The sequence below is a fragment of the Coregonus clupeaformis genome, chromosome 15, assembly GCF_020615455.1.
Source record: "Coregonus clupeaformis isolate EN_2021a chromosome 15, ASM2061545v1, whole genome shotgun sequence".
Classification (NCBI taxonomy): Eukaryota; Metazoa; Chordata; class Actinopteri; order Salmoniformes; family Salmonidae; genus Coregonus; species Coregonus clupeaformis.
The window spans coordinates 36261678-36285496 of NC_059206.1; the positions used below are offsets into that span (position 1 = coordinate 36261678).

Consider the following 23819-nt stretch of genomic DNA (forward strand, 5'->3'; position numbering starts at 1 on the left):
AGCCACTTCAAGGTTGAATTGTCAGTTCCTGAGGCCTAGAATTATGTGTCCTGACATCTGGGTCACAGGGTTATGGGAAATCAATGAAGCAGGTAAATCATATTATGATTGTAAGCAAAGATATGTGAGGATATGACATCTGGGTCGTTGTCTTCTCAGCAGCTAACACTGGCAGAGGTCCACACTCTTCTACTCTTTCTGCCTTACTCTTGCCATGAAGATTTGCAAGCAAAAGTTTGTCAAAGCAAAGCCATTGCAGGTTAACTAAATTGACAGTGTTTGTTTGAGGATTGTCAAGGGAGCATTTGAAATATTGATGTTATAGCATGGTCCTGTACTGTAGCCAACTAGTTGTCAAGCCATACATATCATGAATCAATTTCAATAAATTCAACTGACATCAGCCTTCATGACTGTTTATTACTTATTAATGATAGAGTTATAGGCTTTAAGATGAATGGTTCAAGTGTAACCTCCCTCGAAGTATAGGTGTTCATTGAGGACCTGAGGGCAGAGTTTGTGGAGGAGTTCATTTGGCCATCGGTCCAGGCCAACGCCATCTATGAGGACCGCTACCTGCTGGGCACCTCGGTGGCCCGGCCCTGCATCGCCCGCCGCCAGGTCCAGATAGCACGCCAGGAGGGTGCCCAGTACGTCTCCCATGGCGCAACGGGAAAGGTGAGGGGTCAATCAACAAGGAGAGAGCAGAAAAAAGCCTGGAAAGGCTAAGTGAAGCCATGAGCATATTGTTTACATTGCTCAAAGTTAATTTTAGAATATTGATTTTGGATGTTTGTCTCTGTAAAAACCCAAAATGGTTTCCCAATAGTCACATTCAAATGAAATGATTAACTGAGCCCTCAGCTCGCATTAATTAGCCTGCTAGCAGATACTCATAGACTTCCAGTCATTGTGCAAACGCTTGTTAGCATTGGTTCACGAAACTACACTGAACAAAAATATAAACGCAACATGTAGTGTTGGTCCCATGTTTCATGAGCCAAAATAAAAGATCCCAGAAATGTTCCATATGCACAAAAAGCTTATTTCTCTCAAATGTGCACAAATTAGTTTTCATCCTTGTTGGTGAGCATTTCTCCTTTGCCAAGATAATCCATCCCACCTGATAGGTGTGGCATATCAAGAAGCTGATTAAACAGCATGATCATTACACAACACAATGCCACAGATGTCTCAAGTGTTGATGGAGCATGCAATTGGCATGCTGACTGCAGGAATGTCCATCAGAGTTGCCAGAGAATTGAATGTTAATTTCTCTACCATAAGCCGCCTCCAACGTCATTTTAGAGAATTTGGCAGTACGTTTAAACGGCCTCACAACCGCAGACCACGTGTAACCACTCCAGCCCAGGACCTCCAAATCCAGCTTCTTCACCTGCAGGATCGTCTGAGACCAGCCACCCGTACAGCTGATGAAACTGGGGGTTTGCACAACCGAATAATTTCTGCACAAACTGTCAGACACCTTCTCAGGGAAGCTCATCTGCGTGCTCGTCGTCCTCACTAGGGTCTTGACCTGACTGCAGTTCGGCGTCATAACCGAATTCAGTGGGCAAATGCTCACCTTCGATGGCCACTGGCACGCTGGAGAGGTGTGGTCTTAACAGATGAATCCCGGTTTCAACTATACCGGGCAGATGGTAGACAGCGTGTACGGCGTCGTGTAGGCGAGCAGTTTGCTGATGTCAACATTGTGAACAGAGTGCCCCATGGTGGGGTTATGGTATGGGCAGGCATAAGCTACGGTCAGCGAACTCAATTGCGTTTTATCTATGTCAATTTGAATGCATAGAGATACCGTGATGAGATCCTGAGGCCCATTGTCGTGCCATTCATCCGCCGCCATCACCTCATGTTTCAGCATGATAATGCACAGCCCCATGTTGCAAGGATCTGTACACAATTCCTGGAAGTTGAAAATGTCCCAGTTCTTCCATGGCCTGCATACTCACCAGACATGTCACCCATTGAGCATGTTTGGGATGCTCTGGATCGACGTGTACAACAGCGTGTTCCAGTTCCCGCCAATATCGAGCAAGTTCGCAACAGCCATTGAAGAGGAGTGGAACAACATCCCACAGGCCACAATCAACAGCCAGATCAACTCTATGCGAAGGAGATTTCGTGCTACATGGGGCAAATGGTGGTCACACCAGATACTGACTGGTTTTCTGATCGACACCCCAACTTTTGTGTAAAGGTATCTGACAAACCGACGCATATCTGTATTCCCAGTCATGTGAAATTCATAGATCAGGGCCTAATGAATTTATTTCAATTGACTGATTTCCTTATATGAACTGTAACTCAGTAAAATCTTTGAAATTGTTGCATGTTGCGTTTTATATTTTTGTTCAGTGTACCTCTAACTTCCTTCATACTGGACACAGAGACATAAAAATGGTATCCACAAGTTCATCTGACTCTGGGGAAGTAGATAAAGGGCCTCATTGCCACAATCCCTAAGTATCCCATTAAGCGCTTTCCAGACAGGAAGTGAAACTCTGGAGCGGATATTGCCAAAATTAGAGCAGATCCTATTTTCCCGCCTCCACTAGTCCGCTTTCACGTGCACGAGGACTGCCGACCGCTTTGCCAGGATACAATTCCCGCCCCCGCCTAGCTCCATTGAAAATGAAAGGGAAACTCTGCCGCCGCTTTCTGTCTGGAAAGCCCTTTAGTCCACCACCAGTGTAACTATATGCTGTGGGGAGATTGAAGTGTGTCCCTGCTCCAACTGTAGATGGAGACAAATGCCACTTAATTGAGATTTCAACCAACAGTGACTGGTCTCTCACTGGAAGTTGTATATGCTTTTTCAACCATTGGAAGTGATTTTAATCTTAACTTTTCTTTGGATGAGTGAGACATTACCTGTCTGATTCCCCTTAATGATCTCTGTCTTTGCTAGTAGTGTTCCTAGTGTTTTGTGGCTGAATGGTAAACTGTCTCTTTCAGGGCAATGATCAGATCCGATTTGAGCTCACCTGCTATGCCCTCTACCCTGAGGTCAAAGTGAGTTCTGTTTTCAACAGCCCCATTGCATTAACACTTGTATAACTGTCCTATCATTCAATATTACTTCAGATAATGCACCATACAAGTACATGAATAACCCTCCCTCCTCTGTCTGTCTCCCTCAGATTATTGCTCCGTGGAGGATCCCTGAGTTCTACAATCGCTTCTGTGGGAGGAAGGATCTGATGGAGTATGCTGAGGTAACACTTCCACATGGTAGGATCTCTTCATACACATGTTGCCTGGCAGTGAGTGTATGATAGGATCTCTTCATGTTGCCTGACAATGAGTGTATAACCACTTTTCCATCCACAGTTTTTATGCGAGTGAAGTCATAACGTATAAAGAAAATCACTACAGCTGTGATGGAAACAGGAAGTTTCAGTACACTTTTATAAAGATAATTTGTTCGTTCGACATGGTGGGATCTTTCGGGGTCTGTACAATTTAATTATGCGAGAAATGGCGGTGGTAACGCTTTTATGGGCAAATATTGATATAATAACATCATATCGAAATAAACTTGGGAGTCAAGCAATGATATGGTGTGTGGTCCTTCCACTACCTCTTGGGGAAACCATGCAGTTTACACTACATATTAAATAAATTATGATGAATGAACTTCACAGGGTGGTGAAAGTGCAAGGTGATGAGCTTGATGCTCCTTTCCAATAAATATCGAGGATCTTATTCTGGTGACATGACGATCGATGCTTGACTGCCGTTTGACAAATACAAATCTCTCTTTTGTCCATAATCTCATCATGTAGACTAGCCTACCCACACTGTATCTGCGAGCTGTTGGCTAGAGCGCCAAGACCAGAGTAGGCACATTTGCTATTTAACGCAAAAGGTTTTGACAAAACTATCAGTACAGTTGATGGAAACCCATTTAAAATTGTTTTTAGTTTTTATTTGGTACATGGGAATTTAACTACAAAAATAATTTTTTATGTGCACTACGTCATCACGCACAGCCTTTTATCCGCAACAAGTCAATTTGATGGAAACACATCTCTGGTGGGAAAATGCACATCGTTTTTGTGCATATTTTAGAATATTTGCATGAAACTCTGTCGCCAATTGGGTGGAAACCTAGCTAGTGAGTATATGATAGGATCTCTTCATGTTGCCTGGCAGTGAGCGTGTTGTTGGTGAGCGTGTTGTTGGTTATCCCACTGGCTATAGGGTGAACGCACCAATTTGTGAGTCGCTCTGGCTAAGAGCGTCTGCTAAATGACGTTAATGTGCCCTTGAGCAAGGCACTTAACCCTAATTGCTCCTGTAAGTCGCTCTGGATAAGAGCGTCTGCTAAATGACTAAAATGTAAAAAATGTAAATGTTGTTCTCTACCCTGCCCACTAGAGGGGGATCATGGTATTTCAGTGAGCTGAAAGTCCCCTGTGTGCATCTCACTCCAGTTGCCACTTTATCATGCTTTTCTCCCTTCCCATAACTTGATTCTACAACGTTGAACTTTAAATAACAGAAGGACATGATTTAAGTCTAATCATCAATCACAACTGTGAAAAAACAACTGGAGGTGATCTGATTGGTTTGACTGGTCAGAACTTTGCAGATAATGTATTGCACAGAGCAGACAGAGTTGAACTGTCACCTGGTAAATATTCCATCTGTTCCCTGTTGTCATTGACTCTTCTCTGGCCTTTCCATCACCCCCAGAAACATGGTATCCCTGTGCCCGTCACCCCTAAAGCACCCTGGAGCATGGATGCCAACCTCATGCACATCAGGTGAGAAGAACACCAACTATACTCGCAATACTTCATAGTCAAATTAAGGTTGAAGAAAATAAAGTTTTACATTCTTCTACAAGAAAAGTTAGTAACTTTGGGCGGTATCTCGGACGGCCCTTTATTGTAATTTTCTACCACATTAGCTATATCATGTAGAATGACAAAGGGAATGAATGTGTTCACCAACATCCTTCTCATTGTCTGTTTTAACAGCTACGAGTCTGGAATACTGGAAAATCCCAAGGTAAGATCTTGTTCCTGATACAGTGTCAAAAACCTAACACCAACACAATGGTGAATAATGCATGAATGAGCAGGCTGAGTAATCACACAGGCCATTGATGGCACTTAACCCAACACAGCTCACCATTCGCCCCAGTGCCATATTGAACAGGTTGTTACTCTCACAACCTCCTGCTGTCTCTAGATCAGAAGAGGGAGCTCCTCAAGAGTAGCAGGATGGGATACACTGGTCTTAGGTTCACATAATGTCAGCTAATCCATGTCATTGGCCATACAGTATCTATCAAATCCTTTGTCCTTCTACTCATAATCAACACTTCTTTCAAGTCAACCTGCCTGGTGGTTAAAGATTATCCCCGTTTCATGTTCTTTTTGTTGACAGTATAAATATGACTGTTTTAACATTGTGTTGTAATTTGTACAAAGCAATAACTGATAGGAGAGTCCACTGATATATAGTTAACACAGTGGAGAGCACAGAGTCCCCCCAATCTCTTTCATTAGCTCCAGCACAGACAAACCAAACCCTGAGCCCACAGTTGGACAGAAATTGTTTGATCTCTACGGGGGTCAGGGGTCAAGGCGCTACACGAAGGTCACCCTTGATGACCCAACCCTCATTCTTCCTTATTGTCTCTTCTCACCCTAAGTCTTGCCAGGCCTGGGAAGAGCCTGGGACACACAGACACTGACTTGTCGTCAAACGGCTCGCATAATTCCCGATTTCATGGGAGCCGGGGGAAGGGTTAGGGCGGAGCGCCCAGCTGGGCCTCCTGGGTCCCCCCGACTCTTGGGGACCATTGTTTCTGGTTGCGCTGCCGCAGGCTGCAACGTGGGAGGGACCCATTTCACCGTGACACCAGAATGTCACCAGTAACAGTAAAGTACAAAGGCGGGCAGACAGATGAGCGTCCCAGTGGACGGGGTGTCAGGGAGGCGAGGGGTCCCCCGCTTTTGGAGTGGAGGGGCAGGGGCAGAATTGTAACGCAGGCTTTTCTCTCTCCATGGCTCGCCCTGTGGAGAAATGCGGCCTGAAAAGAAACAACTCAATAGATAGTGATGTATAGTATGACAATATTGTGTAATTGATTTAATTCATGGTTTTAGTCCCGTTTACTTTCTCAATGAATTGATCAATGGAATTAAATACGATGAAATATTTATGGTGGGGGAGATAAAAGTGGTAAAGGGATTTGAATACATTACACAGGGCGTGTTATGATCGTTTTAAATAGAACAGAGTGTAATAATTCAGTAATTTGCATGTATTATGCCCAGTTTCTGCTCCCGTATGAGATTATGCGTTGTTAGACATTTTTGATCATTACTTTTGATTTGTGCCTCAATTTGAAACCATTGCAGGCTTCTAGGAAACCATACTGTAAAGTGAATGTAAAAACATGATAGCAATACTACATCACTGTACTATGGTATCATTAACCTCTTATCAACATATGCACCCAAACATGAGTCGGTCTACAGTGAGGAGATATTGAAAAGGTCAACCTTCTAGTGTCTCCACTATGTATCTACCTCCTAGGAGTCTAGTTATCCCCCCCTCCCCCAAGGCCTGAGCAGACTCCCTCCATTCACAGTGCTTCTCCACCCATCTGTAAACACAATGGTTCCGCTCTCCCCACACTCAGATTAGGAAATGTCCAAATGGTCGCTCATATGTTCCTTCTGAGATAAGGCAGCCAGGGTCAGGTTGCAGTGGTGGAAAAAGTACCCAATTGTCATACTTGAGTAAAAGTAAAGATACCTTAATAGAAAATGACTCAAGTAAAAGTGAAAGCCGCCCAGTACAATCCTACTTGAGTAAAAGTCTAAAAGTATCTGGTTTTAAATTTACTTAAGTATCAAAAGTAAAAGTATAAATCATTTAAAAGTCCTTATATTTTTTGGGATAGCCAGTGGCACGCTCCAACACACAAATGAAGCATGTATTTAGTGAGTTCGCCAGATCAGAGGCAGTAGGGATGACCAGGGATGTTCTCTTGATAAGTGTGTGAATTAGACTATTTTCCTGTCCTGTTAAGCATTCAAAATGTAACAAGTACTTTTGGGTCAGGGAAAAGTACATAATTTTCTTTAGGAATGTTGGAAAGTAAAAGTTCAATAGTAAAGTAAAGTACAGATACCCTAACAAAACTACTTAAGTATTTACTTTTAAGTATTTTTACTTAAGTACTTTACACCACTGTCAGGTTGCACTGTGATTATTACCACTGACTGGATTCTTTCCCATTACCAGCTAGGCTACATTGGGGCCATACTTGTGAACATAAGCACGCATTTAAAGTTAAACAGGTTCTCACACACAAAATGCATATCAACCAATTAAAATAGTAGATTTGCTTGCATGTGACCAAATGCTACATTTTAGTTGGTCCCATCCGATAACATGGTACAAGTTAGCCCTATGCTAACTTCACCAGGTAACATTGATTACATTCTGGCACAACTTCTGCTTCAGCCTATCAAAGATCTTAGATTTTCTATCCACCAACCAATGGAATTTCTTAAAATAGCCACTAGAGGGATATTTTAAACCTACAAATAGTGCTTTTTAACCGTGGGTTCGAGCCCACCTCGCAACAAGCTTTTTTGTTGAGGGAAAAACTGTTCAATGACAGTACTTGATGCTCAATTCAAAACACATGTGACGAAGTGCATTATTATTATTTATTATTATTATTATTATTATATTATAATGCATAAACTATAAAATATTGTAGGCATGTAAGTGTAGCGTTCATAAAAATATATACTAATGACAGCCAAGTGTCTTCCTACATTAACTGTCAATTCAAGCTGCAATACTGCAATCTGTAGGATGATAAGGAGAGTGCAAACTATTTCTACTGTACACTTTGGATCATCCTCCCTCTAGTGGTGGTAAATAGACAGCTATGAAAAATATAGATGAAAACTCTCTTGGTAAATAGTGTGGTCTACAGCTTATCATAAAATACTCTACCTCAGGCGAGCAAAACCTCGAGACTTCCTTAGTATTTGATTTTGTGCACCAGCTGTTGTTTACAAATATACACAGACCGCCACCCCTTGTCTTACCGGAGTCAGCCGTTCTATCCTGCCGATGTAGCGTATAGCCCGCTAGCTGTATGTTGTCCATGTCGTCGTTCAGCCATGACTCGGTGAAACATAATATATTACAGTTTTTAATGTCCCGTTGGTAGGATAACCGTAATCTTAGGTCATCCAATTTATTCTCAAATGATTGAAGATTGGCTAATAGGATTGATGGGAGAGGCAGTTTACTCGCTCGCCGTCGGATCCTTACAAGGCACCCCGACCTACGTCCACGATATAAATAACGTGACAAAGCAGATGATTATAAAAATGTCAAATTGGCCTACATTTAGGTGTACACGTCCATGTAATATAGCCTTTGCAATATGATTATTAGGCATTAGCAGTGTGTTTTTGTGCAAGGCTGAAATTCCTTTTTAATTTTTCTAGCTGTTGGCTGTAGGATACGTCCCTTTTCAACACACTAACCCAATAGGCTACATGTAATCTTACATTTCAAAGGGGGGAAACTCATGTGAGATTCATACCCTTGCCACAATCTGCGACAATTACATGGACTAGGCACTTTACACAGAGAGCAATTTGACCAGTCAGTCAAATATACGCGTTAGCCTAGTTGCTTTGATGATCAGAACATGCTGTTGGACTGAGGTATGTTGAGGACACTTCCACGTCCAACTACATCTATGATTTTAATTGGCTGCAGAAGTTGTGCCAGGATGTGATCACTGCCACCTGGTGAGGTATGCAAAGGGCTAACGTGTGCCATGTTATCTGACAGGACCAGCTACAATTTAGCTTTCTGTCACATGCAAGTAAATCAACATTTTAATTGGCTGATAAGCATTTTGTGTGTGAGAACCGGTTTAACTTTATATGCTTGCTTATGTTCGCAAGTATGGCCCCATTTGTCTTTATCTGCTCACATTTGACATTGTTGTTCTAGCTAGGTTTACTGGATCAGTTTAGGAGCAACTGGTGGATTGAAGTTTATATGAATGCTAGTTTTAGTTATGAAAATTAAATTGTAACACATTGTAATTTTCTAATTTTTTTACGATTTTGTTTTTATAAACAATACAAAACATACACATACAAATGACAACATCATACAAATATCAACTACATCACACCTGCCCAGACTATCTAGCACACACCCATCTCCAGCGCCCACATCCCCTGCGCTACATGGCCTCAAACTGCACCATTTTGTTTCTCTCCGTAGCCCACGCACTTTCAATATTTCATTAATCAATTTTCTAAAGGTAAGTCTTTCAGATCTGTAAAATATAAACCATATGTAAAAAATGTTTATCTGATCATACTTTTATAAATAATGTGAAGCTATTTGACTCGAGAAGGCTAGCTAGTTGTCCGGAAACACAACGCAACCCAATATCCTCTGTATGGCCTGTTGACCGGTCAGGGGCCAGGGCCCTGGCGCAGTGCAACACTTATCAGCGGTCATTAAAACATCACCTCTGTCTAAATGGTAGGCCCTGGCTGTCGCTGAGCTTCCCCTGGCCCAGTAGCCCCCAGTATCCCTGTAGAAATGAAGGGCAACGTTGTGTGGTAAACGCTGGGGCCCTTTGATCAGGCCAAGGGCCCACTGGTATTGACTAAAGAGGAGATAGCGGAACACTCAGTCTTGAAATGAAACTTGTTTGGGGATGACCCTGCCCGTGGCGCAGCCACCTAGGAGGAAGGGTGCACTGGATGGTGTGGGTGTTGGCTTTTCAAGCACAGAGGGTTAGATTTGTCATGTGTCCTCCTCGCCCGTTGGTCAGATACAGTGAGGGGGAAAAAAGTATTTGATCCCCTGCTGATTTTGTACGTTTTCCCACTGACAAAGAAATGATCAGTCTATAATTTTAATGGTAGGTTTATTTGAACAGTGAGAGACAGAATAACAACAACAAAGTCCAGAATAACGCATGTCAAAAATGTTATAAATTGATTTGCATTTTAATGAGGGAAATAAGTATTTGACCCCCTCTCAATCTTTTATACAGGTAACGAGCTGAGATTAGGAGCACACTCTTAAAGGGAGTGCTCCTAATCTCAGTTTGTTACCTGTATAAAAGACACCTGTCCACAGAAGCAATCAATCAATCAGATTCCAAACTCTCCACCATGGCCAAGACCAAAGAGCTCTCCAAGGATGTCAGGGACAAGATTGTAGACCTACACAAGACTGGAATGTGCTACAAGACCATCACCAAGCAGCTTGGTGAGAAGGTGACAACAGTTGGTGCGATTATTCGCAAATGGAAGAAACACAAAATAACTGTCACTCTCCCTCGGCCTGGGGCTCCATGCAAGATCTCACCTCGTGGAGTTGCAATGATCATGAGAACGGTGAGGAATCAGCCCAGAACTACACGGGACGATCTTGTCAATGATCTCAAGGCAGCTGGGACCATAGTCACCAAGAAAAAAATTGGTAACACACTACGCCGTGAAGGACTGAAATCTTGCAGCGCCCGCAAGGTCCCCCTGCTCAAGAAAGCACATATACAGGCCCGTCTGAAGTTTGCCAATTAACATCTGAATGATTCAGAGGAGAACTGGATGAGACCAAAATCGAGCTCTTTGGCATCAACTCAACTCGCCGTGTTTGAAGGAGGAGGAATGCTGCCTATGACCCCAAGAACACCATCCCCACCGTCAAACATGGAGGTGGAAACATTATGCTTTGGGGGGGGTTTTCTGCTAAGGGGACAGGACAACTTCACCGCATCAAAGGGCCGATGGATGGGGCCATGTACCGTTCAAATCTTGGGTGAGAACCTCCTTCCCTCAGCCAGGGCATTGAAAATGGGTAGTGGATGGGTATTCCAGCATGACAATGACCCAAAACACACGGCCAAGGCAACAAAGGAGTGGCTCAAGAAGAAGCACATTAAGGTCCTGGAGTGGCCTAGCCAGTCTCCAGACCTTAATCCCATAGAAAATCTGTGGAGGGAGCTGAAGGTTCGAGTTGCCAAATGTCAGCCTCGAAACATTAATGACTTGGAGAAGATCTGCAAAGAGGAGTGGGACAAAATCCCTCCTGAGATGTGTGCAAACCTGGTGGCCAACTACAAGAAATGTCTGACCTCTGTGATTGCCAACAAGGGTTTTGCCACTAAGTACTAAGTAATGTTTTGCAGAGGGGTCAAATACTTATTTCCCTCATTCAAATGCAAATCAATTTATAACATTTTTGACATGCGTTCTTCTGGATTATTTTGTTGTTATTCTGTCTCTCACTGTTCAAATAAACATTAAAATTATAGACTGATCATTTCTTTGTCAGTGGGCAAACTTACAAAATCAGCAGGGGATCAAATACTTTTTTCCCTCACTGTATATGGTTTGACATAGAGCCCGACCGATATTATTGGCTTTTTACCACAATATTGGTATCGGATGATAATTCCACCGATAACCGATATTCAATAAATAGGATGAAAAATGGGAATCTCATGCTTATCTGAACACTTAAGGCCATTCTCATGATGTCATTATTGTCACAATGTATGAAATCAACATTTGAAGCATAGTTATTGGACAATTGCTAATTTGGATGGCAATTTATGAGAAATCAGTATGGGAAAAACACACTTTTTCATTTTCCCGCTGTAAAACATTATATTGGCAGATATAGTGGTACGTTTTGTCCCCCAAAGAATCTGTATCGGACCCCAAAAAATATATAGGTCAGGCTCTAGTCTGACCTATGATTGTGCTCTCTGTCAATCTATCTCAATGTGTTAGTTGCTATCTTATAGTTTGGGCTTTGTGCTTGTTACTAGTATTGCCTTTTGGGGCAATGCTTTTGGTAGATACTGTAGACAGATGATAATGTAGATGGGTCTGGGTGTTAAACATGACAAATAGTCCACACACATCAGATGTAATACATTCTCTCATTTCAATGTGCCATGTTTGCAAATGGCATTTTAAAGACGAGACCAGACTTGAGACAGGGTTATTTAAGTGTCAGTTCCAAACCAGTGGGCCAGATGTTTGTTGTTGTTGCCATCCCCCCCCACCTCTGCCTTTTCTTTGGACCCCATTGGACTCGATTGAAAGGCAATGAGGCAGCTAATGTGTGGAAAGATAGAAATGGACTTGCTTTAAGTTGATGCTGCCACAACAATATGGCAGGACTGGAGAATGGCTGCAAAGGGAGCTGTGCACAGCGACATGATTTCAGCGCTTCATGCCCCATTTGCCACCAATTCGCTCCCCCTCTCTTTTTCTCCCTCTCTCGCTTCATTTCTACCTTTTCCTCTTTTTCAGTGCCAGGTGCTTTGGTACAGGTCCACCTGCGGGGGGTGGGAATTTAAATGCATTGATCTCTAGGCACTGGAAACTATTCCCTCGCTCGTTCCATTTCTCTCTTTACCACTTTAATTCACTCGCGTTTCGTGAGCATGCATGTTTGAATTGATATTCCATGTATTTCCATGTGATGTTGTTTCTGTGTAAGTTCTGTAGGTAAGAAGGATAACACATCTTTATCATAGTGAACTGTAGCTGGCAGAAACAATGCCTCTTCATTGGTTAGGATTGTGCAGGCTTTAAACCGCTGTGGTAGGTAAGGAAACTATTTAGGCCACTATAGTAACCACACATCCATATTTACCATACCCACTGTCACAGAGCTTGGCCTAATCAGTCTTTAGTTCATGACATCTTCATCGGTTCTGTCCCCTTTAAGAGTATGCATCAAATGGGTTTTTAGTGGAGTCATTTTGCCCCACTCCTCCTTCCTCTCATTTGGTCGTCGTCTTGGGCGCTGAGGCAGAAAATAAAAGGGAGAGATGGGAGCCTTCAAAGTCAATGTTGGTGTTTAGTTAAAAGGAAAGAAGCGATTGCACACGTTTCCCGACGTGTGCAATCTCTCTGCGGCTGAGAGAGATTAGTTATTGTATGAGGATTTATTTTGTCTGGTAAAGGTTTCCATTTAAATGCACCCAGTGGTTATTTTGCATAGTTCCCCTGCAATTTGCCTCAGCTCAGGGGACATTGGCCATCGTCTGGTTGTAATGTGGGGTAATTGGCAGGGGTGTCAGCCCGATTTATTCATGTCCTTATCCACCAACTCCCCCCAACTGGAAAACGACAGCTCCTACAACTTCATAGTGCTCTTAGGATAGGTGTGGATTGTTGTTGTTGTTGTGTGGTTACCTTTAAGATGACTTCGTCTGAAAATAAATGAAAGAGAAAATGTCAGTCAGAAAGTCAAGTCCAGAAGATGTGGAGAAGTGTATGGGGAGGCTGGTTGACAGAATTGGGAGATTTATTCTGACTTTCCAGACAGCTGGTGAATATTGAGTGTTGCAGTCGCTTGAGTACATCCTGTCATAGTAGCAGGTGTGTTTTGACTCATGAATTGTAGTCTTTTTAGTGAATTGGGGTCCTCATGCTCTCTCTCTCTCCCCCCCTCTCCTGTGGTGAAGGGCCATGCAGGGAAAATGAAACCAAATAGAGGAGAAAAATAGGACATTTGATTTGTCTTCTTCTCTCAGATCCTGACAGCATTTGAAGATGATTTTTTTCACACATTATTTTTAACCCCCCATCTTTCAGGAGTCTATTATACACTACATCGCCAAAGGTATGTGGACACCCCTTCAAATTAGTGGATTCGGCTATTTCAGCCACACCCATCGCTGACAGGTGTATAAAATTGAGCACACAGCCATGCAATCACCATAGACAAACATTGGCAGTATAATGACCCCTACTGAAACGCTTAGTGACTTTCAACATGGCACCATCATAGGATGCCACCTTTCCAACAAGTCAGTTTCTGCCCTGCTAGAGCTGCCCCGGTCATCTGTAGGTGCTGTTATTGTGAAGTGGAAAAGTCTAGGAGCAACAACGGCTCAGCCGCGAAGTGGTAGGCCACACAAGCTCACAGAACGGGACCGCCGAGTGCTGAAGCGCATAGCACGTAAGAATCGTCTGTCCTCTGTTGCAACACTCACTACCGAGTTCCAAACTGCCTCTGGAAGCAACGTCAGCACAATAACTGTTCATCGGGAGCTTCATGAAATGGGTTTTCATTGACGAGCCGCCTCACACAAACCTAAGATCACCATGCGCAATGCCAAGCGTCGGCTGGAGTGGTGTAAAGCTCGCCGCAATTGGACTCTGGAGCAGTGGAAACGCGTTCCCTGAAGTGATGAATCACGCTTCACCATCTGGCAGTCTGACAGACGAATCTGGGTTTGGCAGATGCCAGGAGAACGCTACCTGCTCGAATGCATAGTGCCAACTGTAAAGTTTGGTGGAGAAGGAATAATGATCTGGGGCTGTTTTTTATGGTTCGGGCTAGGCCCCTTAGTTCCAGTGAAGGGAAATCTTAATGCTACAGTATACAATGACATTCTAGACAATTCTGTGCTTCCAACTTGGTGGCAACAGTTTGGGGAAGGCCCTTTCCTGTTTCAGCATGACAATGCCCCCATGCACAAAGCGAAGTCCATACAGAAATGGTTTGTCGATCTTTGTGGAAGAACTTGACTGGCCTGCACAGAGCCCTAACCTCAACCCCATCGAACACCTTTGGGATCAATTGGAACGCCGACTTCGAGCTAGGCCTAATCGCCCGACCTCACTAATGCTCTTGTGGCTGAATGGAAGCAAGTCCCCACAGAAATGTTCCAACATCTAGTGGAAAGCCTTCCCAGAAGAGTGGAGGCTGTTATAGAAGCAAAGGGGGGGACCAACTCCATATTAATGCCATGATTTTGGAATGAAATGTTTGACGAGCAGGTGTCCACATACCTTTGGCCATGTAGTGTATTTAGTCCCACAGTTGACTGACTGTGTCTGCTATGTTCTCAACTGAATATTCTCGTGGTCACATACTAAGTTATATAAAGAGCATCAGATGTCCCAGTAAATGTGAATGTTATTGTGTGTGTGTGTGTATTACAGAGCCATGCGCCAGCGGACCTGTACCTGATGACCAGGAACCCAGAGGACGCCCCCAACAGCCCAGATGTGCTGGAGATAGAGTTCAAAAAAGGTGTGTGTTAAGCTTGGGCGGTATACCGTATAACGGGGTATTTGGAAAAAACAAGGGATGGTTTTTCAATACTGTTAACTTTATTTGATGATTTTGTTTTTTTTATATACAGTACAAGTCAAAAGTCTGGACACACCTACTCATTCAAGGGTTTTTCTTTATTTTTACAATTTTCTACATTGTAGAATAATAGCGAAGACATGAACTATGAAATAACACATGGAATCATGCAGTAACCAAAAAAGTGTTAAAACAAATCAAAATATATTTGAGATTATTCAAATAGCCACCCTTATCCTTGATGACAGCTTTGCACACTCTTGGCATTCTCTCAACCAGCTTCACCTGGAATGCTTTTCCAAAAGTTCTTGAAATGTATTGACTGACCTTCATGTCTTAAAGTAATGATGGACTGTTGTTTCTCTTTTCTTATTTGAGCTGTTCTTGCCATAATAGAAAGACTTGGTCTTTTAACAAATAGGGCTATCTTCTGTATACCCCCCACCTTGTCACAACACAACTGATTGGCTCAAACACATTAAGAACAAACACATTAAATTCCACAAATGAACTTTTAAGAAGGCACACCTGTTAATTGAAATGCATTCCAGGTGACTACCTCATGAAGCTGGTTGAGAGAATGCCAAGAGTGTACAAAGCTGTCATCAAGGCAAAGGGTGGCTATTTGAAGAATCTCAAATATAAAATATTTTTTGATTTGTTTAACACTTTTGTGGTTACTACATGATTCCATATGAGTTATTTAATAGTTTTGATGTCTTCACTATTATTCTACAATGTAGAAAATAGTAAAAATAAAGAAAAACCCTTGAATGAGTAGGTGTATCCAAACTTTTGACTGGTAGTGTACATTTGAATATTTGTAGCTACTTTTTAAGTAAATACCTGCAGTCAACTTGTGCAATACGTTAGGAGATAAAGAAGATTGCGTTCTTCATTTCACCTGTCACAATGTTTCATTATGAAGCTTACCGGTAGTCTCCAGTCACGTGGTGTTTGTTTACAAGCACACAACGACGAGAGACCGGAGCCTTTTGAGTCACACTCACTGTTGTGCGGAATGCGCTAGGTGATCTAGTTACAGTATTGAATTCAGAACTAAATGTTTGCCAGCTAGATATCTTAGAACTATTAAGTTAAGCGTCTAAAATGTGCAAAATGCTCTGCAGTTGTGCATTTGGTTTGCAAAGTATATCAGTCAATTGAAATAAATTAATTAGGCCCTAATCTATGGATTTCACATGACTGTGCAGGGGTGTAGCTATGGGTGGGCCTGGGAGGGCATAGGCCCACCCAATTGGGAGCCTGGCCCACCTACTGGGGAGCCAGGCCCAGTCAATCAGAATAAGTTTTTCCCCACAAAAGGGCTTTATTACAGACAGAAATACTTCTCAGTTTCATCAGCTGTCCAGGTGGCTGGTCTCAGACAATCCCGCAGGTGAAGAAGCCAGATGCCTGGGCTGGCATGGTTACACATGGTCTGCAGTTGTGAGGCCAGTTGGACATACTGCCAAATTCTCTAAAACGACGTTGGAGGCAGCTTATGGTAGAGAAATTAACATTCAGTTATCTGGCAACAGCTCTTGTGGACATTCCTGCAGTCAGCATGCCAATTGCACGTTCCCTCAAAACTTGAGACATCTGTGGCATTGTGTTGTGTGACAAACTACACATTTTAGAGTGGCCCTTTATTGTCCCCAGCACAAGGTGCACCTGTGTAATGAATCATACTGTTTAATCAGCTTATTAATATACCACACCTGTCAGGTGGATGGATTATCTTGGCAAAGGAGAAATGCTCACTAACAGGGATGTAAACAAATTTGTGCGCATCATTTGAGAGAAATAAGCTTTTTGTGCGTATGGAACATTTCTGGGATCTTTTATTTCAGCTCATGAAACATGGGTTTTAAACACTATACATGTTGCGTTTATAGTTTTGTTTAGCTTCTTCCAAAATCAAGTATTCGCTTGGTAACAGCAGAGAATCCCCTCCTGGATCAAGAGCCTTGCTATCTAATATTTGTTTTGTGCATGGAACAAACTGTTAGTAGCGTTTTTGAGTTACTTGTATAGTTTAGGTCAGAGACTGTATAAAATGTTCGCAATGTGATCGTTAGCATTTAGTTAGCATTCTCTATGGGAATGTACATGGACTTGTTAGCATTGCTAACCTTCGGATTACGAGTATCAGTAGGATTTGAAAACAGCACCCCCCGTGTTCAGTGCCGGTATTACCGAATATTCCGATATGGGACAAGGTTGGTATGAAGGTATTAAAATCTGGATACCGCCCAAGCCTAGTGTGCGTCTTTCCGTCTGAATCTCTCATTATCCTACTGTAGGCCCATGTAGTGTGACTGCTTAGTCCTATAGCTCAGCCAGGGTTCATGATTTAGGGTCCAGTCCTGACCTGTGTTAAATGTGATTTATGCTTGATCCGGCAATGCACATTCAACAAATATGATCTAACAAAGTAGATATTCGTCATTCGTCATGATGATGTATTGTAACAGGCCCACAATCTGGTTACTAAAGTCCGATTTGGATATATTTGGCTGTTTACACTGCATAATATATAGAACCTTTTCAGGTTTAGAAGAAGTGACTGCTAAATGCTAACTCCCATTCGTATCAACTGGTAGCATAGCTCGCATACAGAAATCGGTAGTGGTAGTCAAAGTAATTTTTTACTGTAATGCAGTTGATTGATGATGACATGAACATGTATTGGGGTTGACATCCATACAAGGATTCTACTCTGATATGTCACTCAACATAGAGTGAAATACACATATAAACAATAGCCTAAATGTAGGGTAATTTTGATGGGGGGCAATGAGGAGATTGGACATCTTTCCCCAACGCGTTTCCATGGCATTTATGGTAGAGTTCCATTGACCTCTTTACCATATCTATAGAAGGGGAAGCTTGCAACAAGAAGTGGAGGCAGTTGCGGAACAACCTTGTAAAGCAAAAAATAATAATATGAAAAGTTGAAGTGGACATGCAGTTGGAAAACGGTGCCGCCTTATTACTTCATGCTATCTTGGCTGAGCTCCTATGTTAAGCACAGGGAAACAGACTCCATCTCAGAAGAGGTTAAGGTCAGTTGCTCGTAATTTGCTGGCTGGCTATAGAGACTAGCCCTGAATCACTACTAGTGGTGCGTTTTTAAGTTGTGCAGACCAATGTATTGGATGCGTATGCTGTAGCGGTGCGTGGGTAAAATCACTGGCGAAGCCAGAAAAATAAGCCATATTACAACCTACAGTGGCTTGCGAAAGTATTCACCCCCCTTGGCATATTTCCTATATTGTTGCCTTACAACCTGGAATTAAAATTGATTTTGGGGGGGGTTGTATCATTTGATTTACACAACATGCCTAACACTTTGAAGAAGAAAAATATTTTTTATTGTGAAACAAACAAGAAATAATACAAAACAACTGAAAACTTGAGTGTGCATAACTATTCACCCCCCCAAAGTCAATACTTTGTAGAGCCACCTTTTGCAGCAATTATAGCTGCAAGTCTCTTGGGGTATGTCTCTGTAAGCTTGGCACATCTAGCCACTGGGATTTTTGCCCATTCTTCAAGGCAAAACTGCTCCAGCTCCTTCAAGTTGGATGGGTTCCGCTGGTGTACAGCAATCTTTAAGTCATACCACAGATTCTCAATTGGATTGAGATCTGGGCTTTGACTAGGCCATTCCAAGACATTTAAATGTTTCCCCTTAAAACACTCAAGTGTGGCTTTAGCAGAATGCTTAGGGTCATTGTCCTGCTGGATGGTGAACCTCCGTCCCAGTCTCAAATCTCTGGAAGACTGAAACAGGTTTCCCTCAAGAATTTCCCTGTATTTAGCGCCATCCATCATTCCTTCAATTCTGACCAGTGTCCCAGCCGATGAAAAACATACCCACAGCATGATGCTGCCACCACCATGCTACACTGTGGGAATGGTGTTCTCAGGGTGATGAGAGGTGTTGGGTTTGCGCCAGACATAGCGTTCTCCTTGATGGCCAAAAGCTAAATTTTAGTCTCATCTGACCAGAGTACCTTCTTCCATATGTTTGGGGAGTCACCCACATGCCTTTTGGCGAACACCAAAAGTGTTTGCTTATTTTTTTCTTTAAGCAATGAATTTTTTTCTGGCCACTCCTCAGCTCTGTGGAGTGTACGGCTTAAAGTGGTCCTATGGACAGATACTCCAGTCTCCGCCCGCTGTGGCGCTTTGCAGCTCCTTCAGAGTTATCTTTGGTCTCTTTGTTGCCTCTCTGATTAATGCCCTCCTTGCCTGGTCGGTGAGTTTTGGTGGGCAGCCCTCTCTTGGCAGGTTTGTTGTGGTGCCATATTCTTTCCATTTTTTAATAATGGATTTAATGGTGCTCCGTGGGATGTTCAAAGTTTCGGATATTTTTTTATAACCCAACCCTGATCTGTACATCTCCACAACTTTGTCCCTGACCTGTTTGGAGATCTCCTTGGTCTTCATGGTGCCGCTTGCTTGGTGGTGCCCCTTGCTTAGTGGTGCCCCTTGCTTAGTGGTGCCCCTTGCTTAGTGGTGTTGCAGACTCTGAGGCCTTTCAGAACAGGTGTATACAGTTGAAGTCGGAAGTTTACATACACTTAGGTTGTAGTCATTAAAACTTTTTTTTCAACCACTCCACAAATTTTAGTTTTGGCAAGTCGGTTAGGACATCTACTTTGTGCATGACACAAGTAATTTTTCCAACAATTGTTTACAGACAGATTATTTCACTTATAATTCACTGTATCACAATTCCAGTGGGTCAGAAGTTTAGTGTGCTTTTAAACAGCTTGGAACATTTCAGAAAATGATGGCATGAAAGTGGGTGCAGGTTTCAACTGTAATTTACGTTTGTATCTGGGTGCTGTTTTATGCGACTCTGAAGGTTTGTGGGGTTTATTTGAGATTTATCTGATTTTTTTTTAATGGAGGCAACGAATAAGGTTTATGGACAACTGTTAAATCCTCCTTTGAAAGAAGGTTCAGGAAACAATGAAACTGGTAATGGGAATATGAAACTATGATGTCATTGTATAACCTGGTTTCGCCTCGGCCCTTTGCAATATGTTTTCATAGTTATTTTCTCTCCCCTTATTGAGTGACGATTACAAAAGCTGTTTTAGTGGCTCACACAACGGCTCTAGCTTACTCCTCCCCTTCAAGCACAAGATCAGCGCAAGAATGTTTAATTTCATTCTCTTCCATCATCTCCCACCAGCCTTTTTTCACCATGCTTTCTCATTGATTATAAATCATTTTAACTACTACCATTTTTTCTTCAGCAGCAGTTCTTTTTTTTTTATCTCTCTTTCTTTCATTGAAAGAGGGGGAAAGGAAAAAGAGACAGAGGAAAAATGTAAAGCAGTCATTTTTCCTACAACTGTGTCTGCTGTCCCATTGTCTGCACTGTTCACTTCAGCGCTGAAGAAAAGGGCTGTGAGGGAAAAGAAAGGCCCAGTGAATGATAGACCCCGCGAGATGGAGGAGAGGAGGACGAGAGGCCCGGCTCCCGTGTTCACACCCTCACTTCATTTATTTGAACTTTTAATCTAATTATTAACTATTTGGGGGATCAGGGGGCTTTGTCGGAGCACTATCCGTGTGCCCTCTCCAGCTCAGAGTTTTCCTCAGGGGCCAAGGATTCTCGGGATATGGGAATGGGCGAGTGACAAAGCCCTTGTCTAAAAATATTTTGTCAAGTCCTTTACGTGTCATTCCAACAGTGCTTACATTGGGGCCCATTGAAAGGCAACCAGGAGTGCTGCTTTTTCGCCGGGACTTGATTGGCAACTGCAAGCATGCTAAATGCTAATGAGCGCCGGATGGATGGAGGAGTGACTATCAGCAGATGTTTTTTTTTTTTCTATCCTCCGTGTCTGTCTTCAAAGCTCTTTGAGCCACCCCCCACCCACCTACATCTACACCTCCCCTGCCTATGTCCCAGTCTATTGCACCTCCTCCACCTTTGGCCTCTCTGTTGCTCATTTCAACCTAATGAATACTATGAATAAGCAAGTAAATTACAATGATTTATATATCGGTTTAGTCTTTGTATAAAAATTGGTGATGGGGGTTGATTGGCGAGCACGTGTGTGTGTGTGTGTGTGCGCGCTCATTTAAGAATGGTTGATGCATTATCCCATGCGTTTCTCCCACCCACACACACACACACACACACACACACACACACACACACACACACACACACACACACACTCCACAGTGCGAGGCTATTGGTAGAAAAGGTATGGATGACACAAAGCCAGGGTGTGTAATTCAATTAGGAAAGGGCCTGCCTGCAATTTCACAGCCTTCAAATGACCAGGGATTTTGAATGTGTTAGTACTTCTCACCACGTCCCATTGGAGTATTCTACTATTAACCCCCCACTCATTCCTCCACATTCCCCCACATCCAAATCTCTCTTTCTCCACTCTTTCTGTTCATGGTCTCTACCATCTCCCTCGTGAATTGTGTTCAGTGCCTGGGAATCAGTCTCTTCACAGTTTGTTTTTAGTGAACATTAAACTAATAGGTGTACATGGAAATGTAATGACAATTTTTGGCTATATAAATTGACTCGATCAGATCCATCCAAGTGCAATATATTGGAAACTAGTTTAACTCTGGCCCAAATACAGCCCACGTCCAAATACAAAATTAGCTTTCAGTCAAAGTGCTGAATGTGACAAGATCAGATTTGAAACTGTAAGAGAACAGTATTGTTAAGATGAATGACCTTACTGTAATAGGGTTCTTAGGATTATGGAATTTTGGGTAACGATTAATTGTCATGCAAATGGCCATTGTCATTTTTGTAGAAGAAATGTTTTGAGCTTGTAATGCATCTTTGAAAATTATTTATAACATGTATAGTGAATAAAACACAGCTTTAGTGACAACTGATGTTGACTGCTTAGAACTTTTGGGAAATGAAGCTTCTCCTCCCAACCATTGTCATTCTGCTCGTAAAATGATTACCAAGTTTACCCACTTCATGTAAAAATGAAAAACTGCTATTGGGTAAACTATATCAAATCAAATGTTATTTGTCACATGCGCCGAATACAACAGGTGTAGACCTTACAGTGAAATGCTTACTTACAATGCAAATAGTCTGGGTAGCCATTTGATTAGATGTTCAGGAGTCTTATGGCTTGGGGGTAGAAGCTGTTCAGAAGCCTCTTGGACCTACTTCAATATAACGTTGAATTTCCCTTCTCCTAAAATGCTTTCAGAAAGTATTCATACCCTGTTACTTATGCCACATGTTGTTGTGTTAGTCTGAATTCAAAATGGATTCAATTATTTTTTCTCAACCATCTACACACAATACCCCATAATGAAGTACACATTTCTCATTTACAAAAGTATTCACACCCCTGAGTCAATACATTGTAGAAGCACCTTTGGCAGATATTACAGCTGTGAGTCTTTCTGGGTAAATCTCTAAGAGCTTTCCACACTGGGATTGTGCAACATTTTGTATTATTTTCACAATTCTTCAAGCGCTATCAAATTTGGTTGTTGATCATTGCTAGACAACCATTATCAGATCTTACCATATCTTTTAATGTAGATTTAAGTCAAAACTGTAACTCGGCCACTCAGGAACATTCACTGTCTTCTTGGTAAGCAACTCCAGTGTAGATATGTCGTGAAGAGGGCACGACAAAACCTATTCCCCCTAAGGAGAGATTTGGCATGGGTCCTCAGATCCACAAAAGGTTCTACAGCTTCACCATCGAGAGCATTCTGACTGGTTGCATCACTGCCTGGTATTTCAACTGCTCAGCCTCCGACCGCAAGGCACTACAGAGGGTAGTGTGTACGGCCCAGTACATCACTGGGGCCAAGCTTCCTGCCATCCAGGACCTCTATACCAGGCGGTGTCAGAGGAAGGCCCTAAAAATTGTCAGACTCCAGCCACCCTAGTCATAGACTGTTCTCTCTGCTACTGCATGGCAAGCGGTACCGGAGCGCCAAGTCTAGGTCAAAGAGGCTTCTAAACAGCTTCTACCCCCAAGCCATAAGACTCCTGAACATCTAATCAAATGGCTACCCATACTATTTGCATTGCCCCCTCCCCCTCCCTATTTTACGCTGCTGCTACTCTCTGTTTATTATCTATGCATAGTCACTTTAATAACTACCTACATGTACATATTACCTCAATTACCTCGACTAACCGGTGCCCCCACACATTGACTCAGTACCGGTACCCCCTGTATATAGCCTCACTACTGTTATTTTACTGCTGCCCTTTAATTATTTGTTACTTTTATTTCTTTTTTTGTGTATTCTTTCTTAAAACTGCATTGTTGGTTAAGGGCTTGTAAGTAAGCGTTTCACTAAGGCCTACACCTGTTGTATTCGGCGCATGTGACAAAGAAAATTTTATTTTATTTGGACTTTGAATTTGTCTCCCACTGTCTGGTGGAAAGCAGACTGAACCAGGTTTTCCTCTAGGATTTTGCCTGTGCTTAGCTCCATTTAGTTTCTTTTTTATCCTGAAAAACTCCTGTTATGATGATTTGTGATACAATATTCATTAATGTATGGAGAGATCATAATCTGTATGTGGACAGAGAACAAGGACAAGCCATGTGTTAGTGGTGTCACGAGTGAGTAACAGAAGGTCAGTG

General features: G+C 42.5%; 1 protein-coding gene across 1 annotated transcript in view; it reads left to right on the forward strand.

Moving 5' to 3' along the window:
- LOC121582504 (argininosuccinate synthase) overlaps positions 1–23819 on the forward strand; it is a 46750-nt gene that overhangs the window by 3406 nt on the left and 19525 nt on the right. Inside the window, exons 4-9 of the mRNA XM_041898352.2 lie at positions 490–678; positions 2980–3036; positions 3165–3239; positions 4723–4793; positions 5010–5040; positions 15030–15120. Coding sequence (XP_041754286.2) covers positions 490–678; positions 2980–3036; positions 3165–3239; positions 4723–4793; positions 5010–5040; positions 15030–15120 — 514 coding nt within the window. The remainder of the gene's footprint in view (positions 1–489; positions 679–2979; positions 3037–3164; positions 3240–4722; positions 4794–5009; positions 5041–15029; positions 15121–23819) is intronic.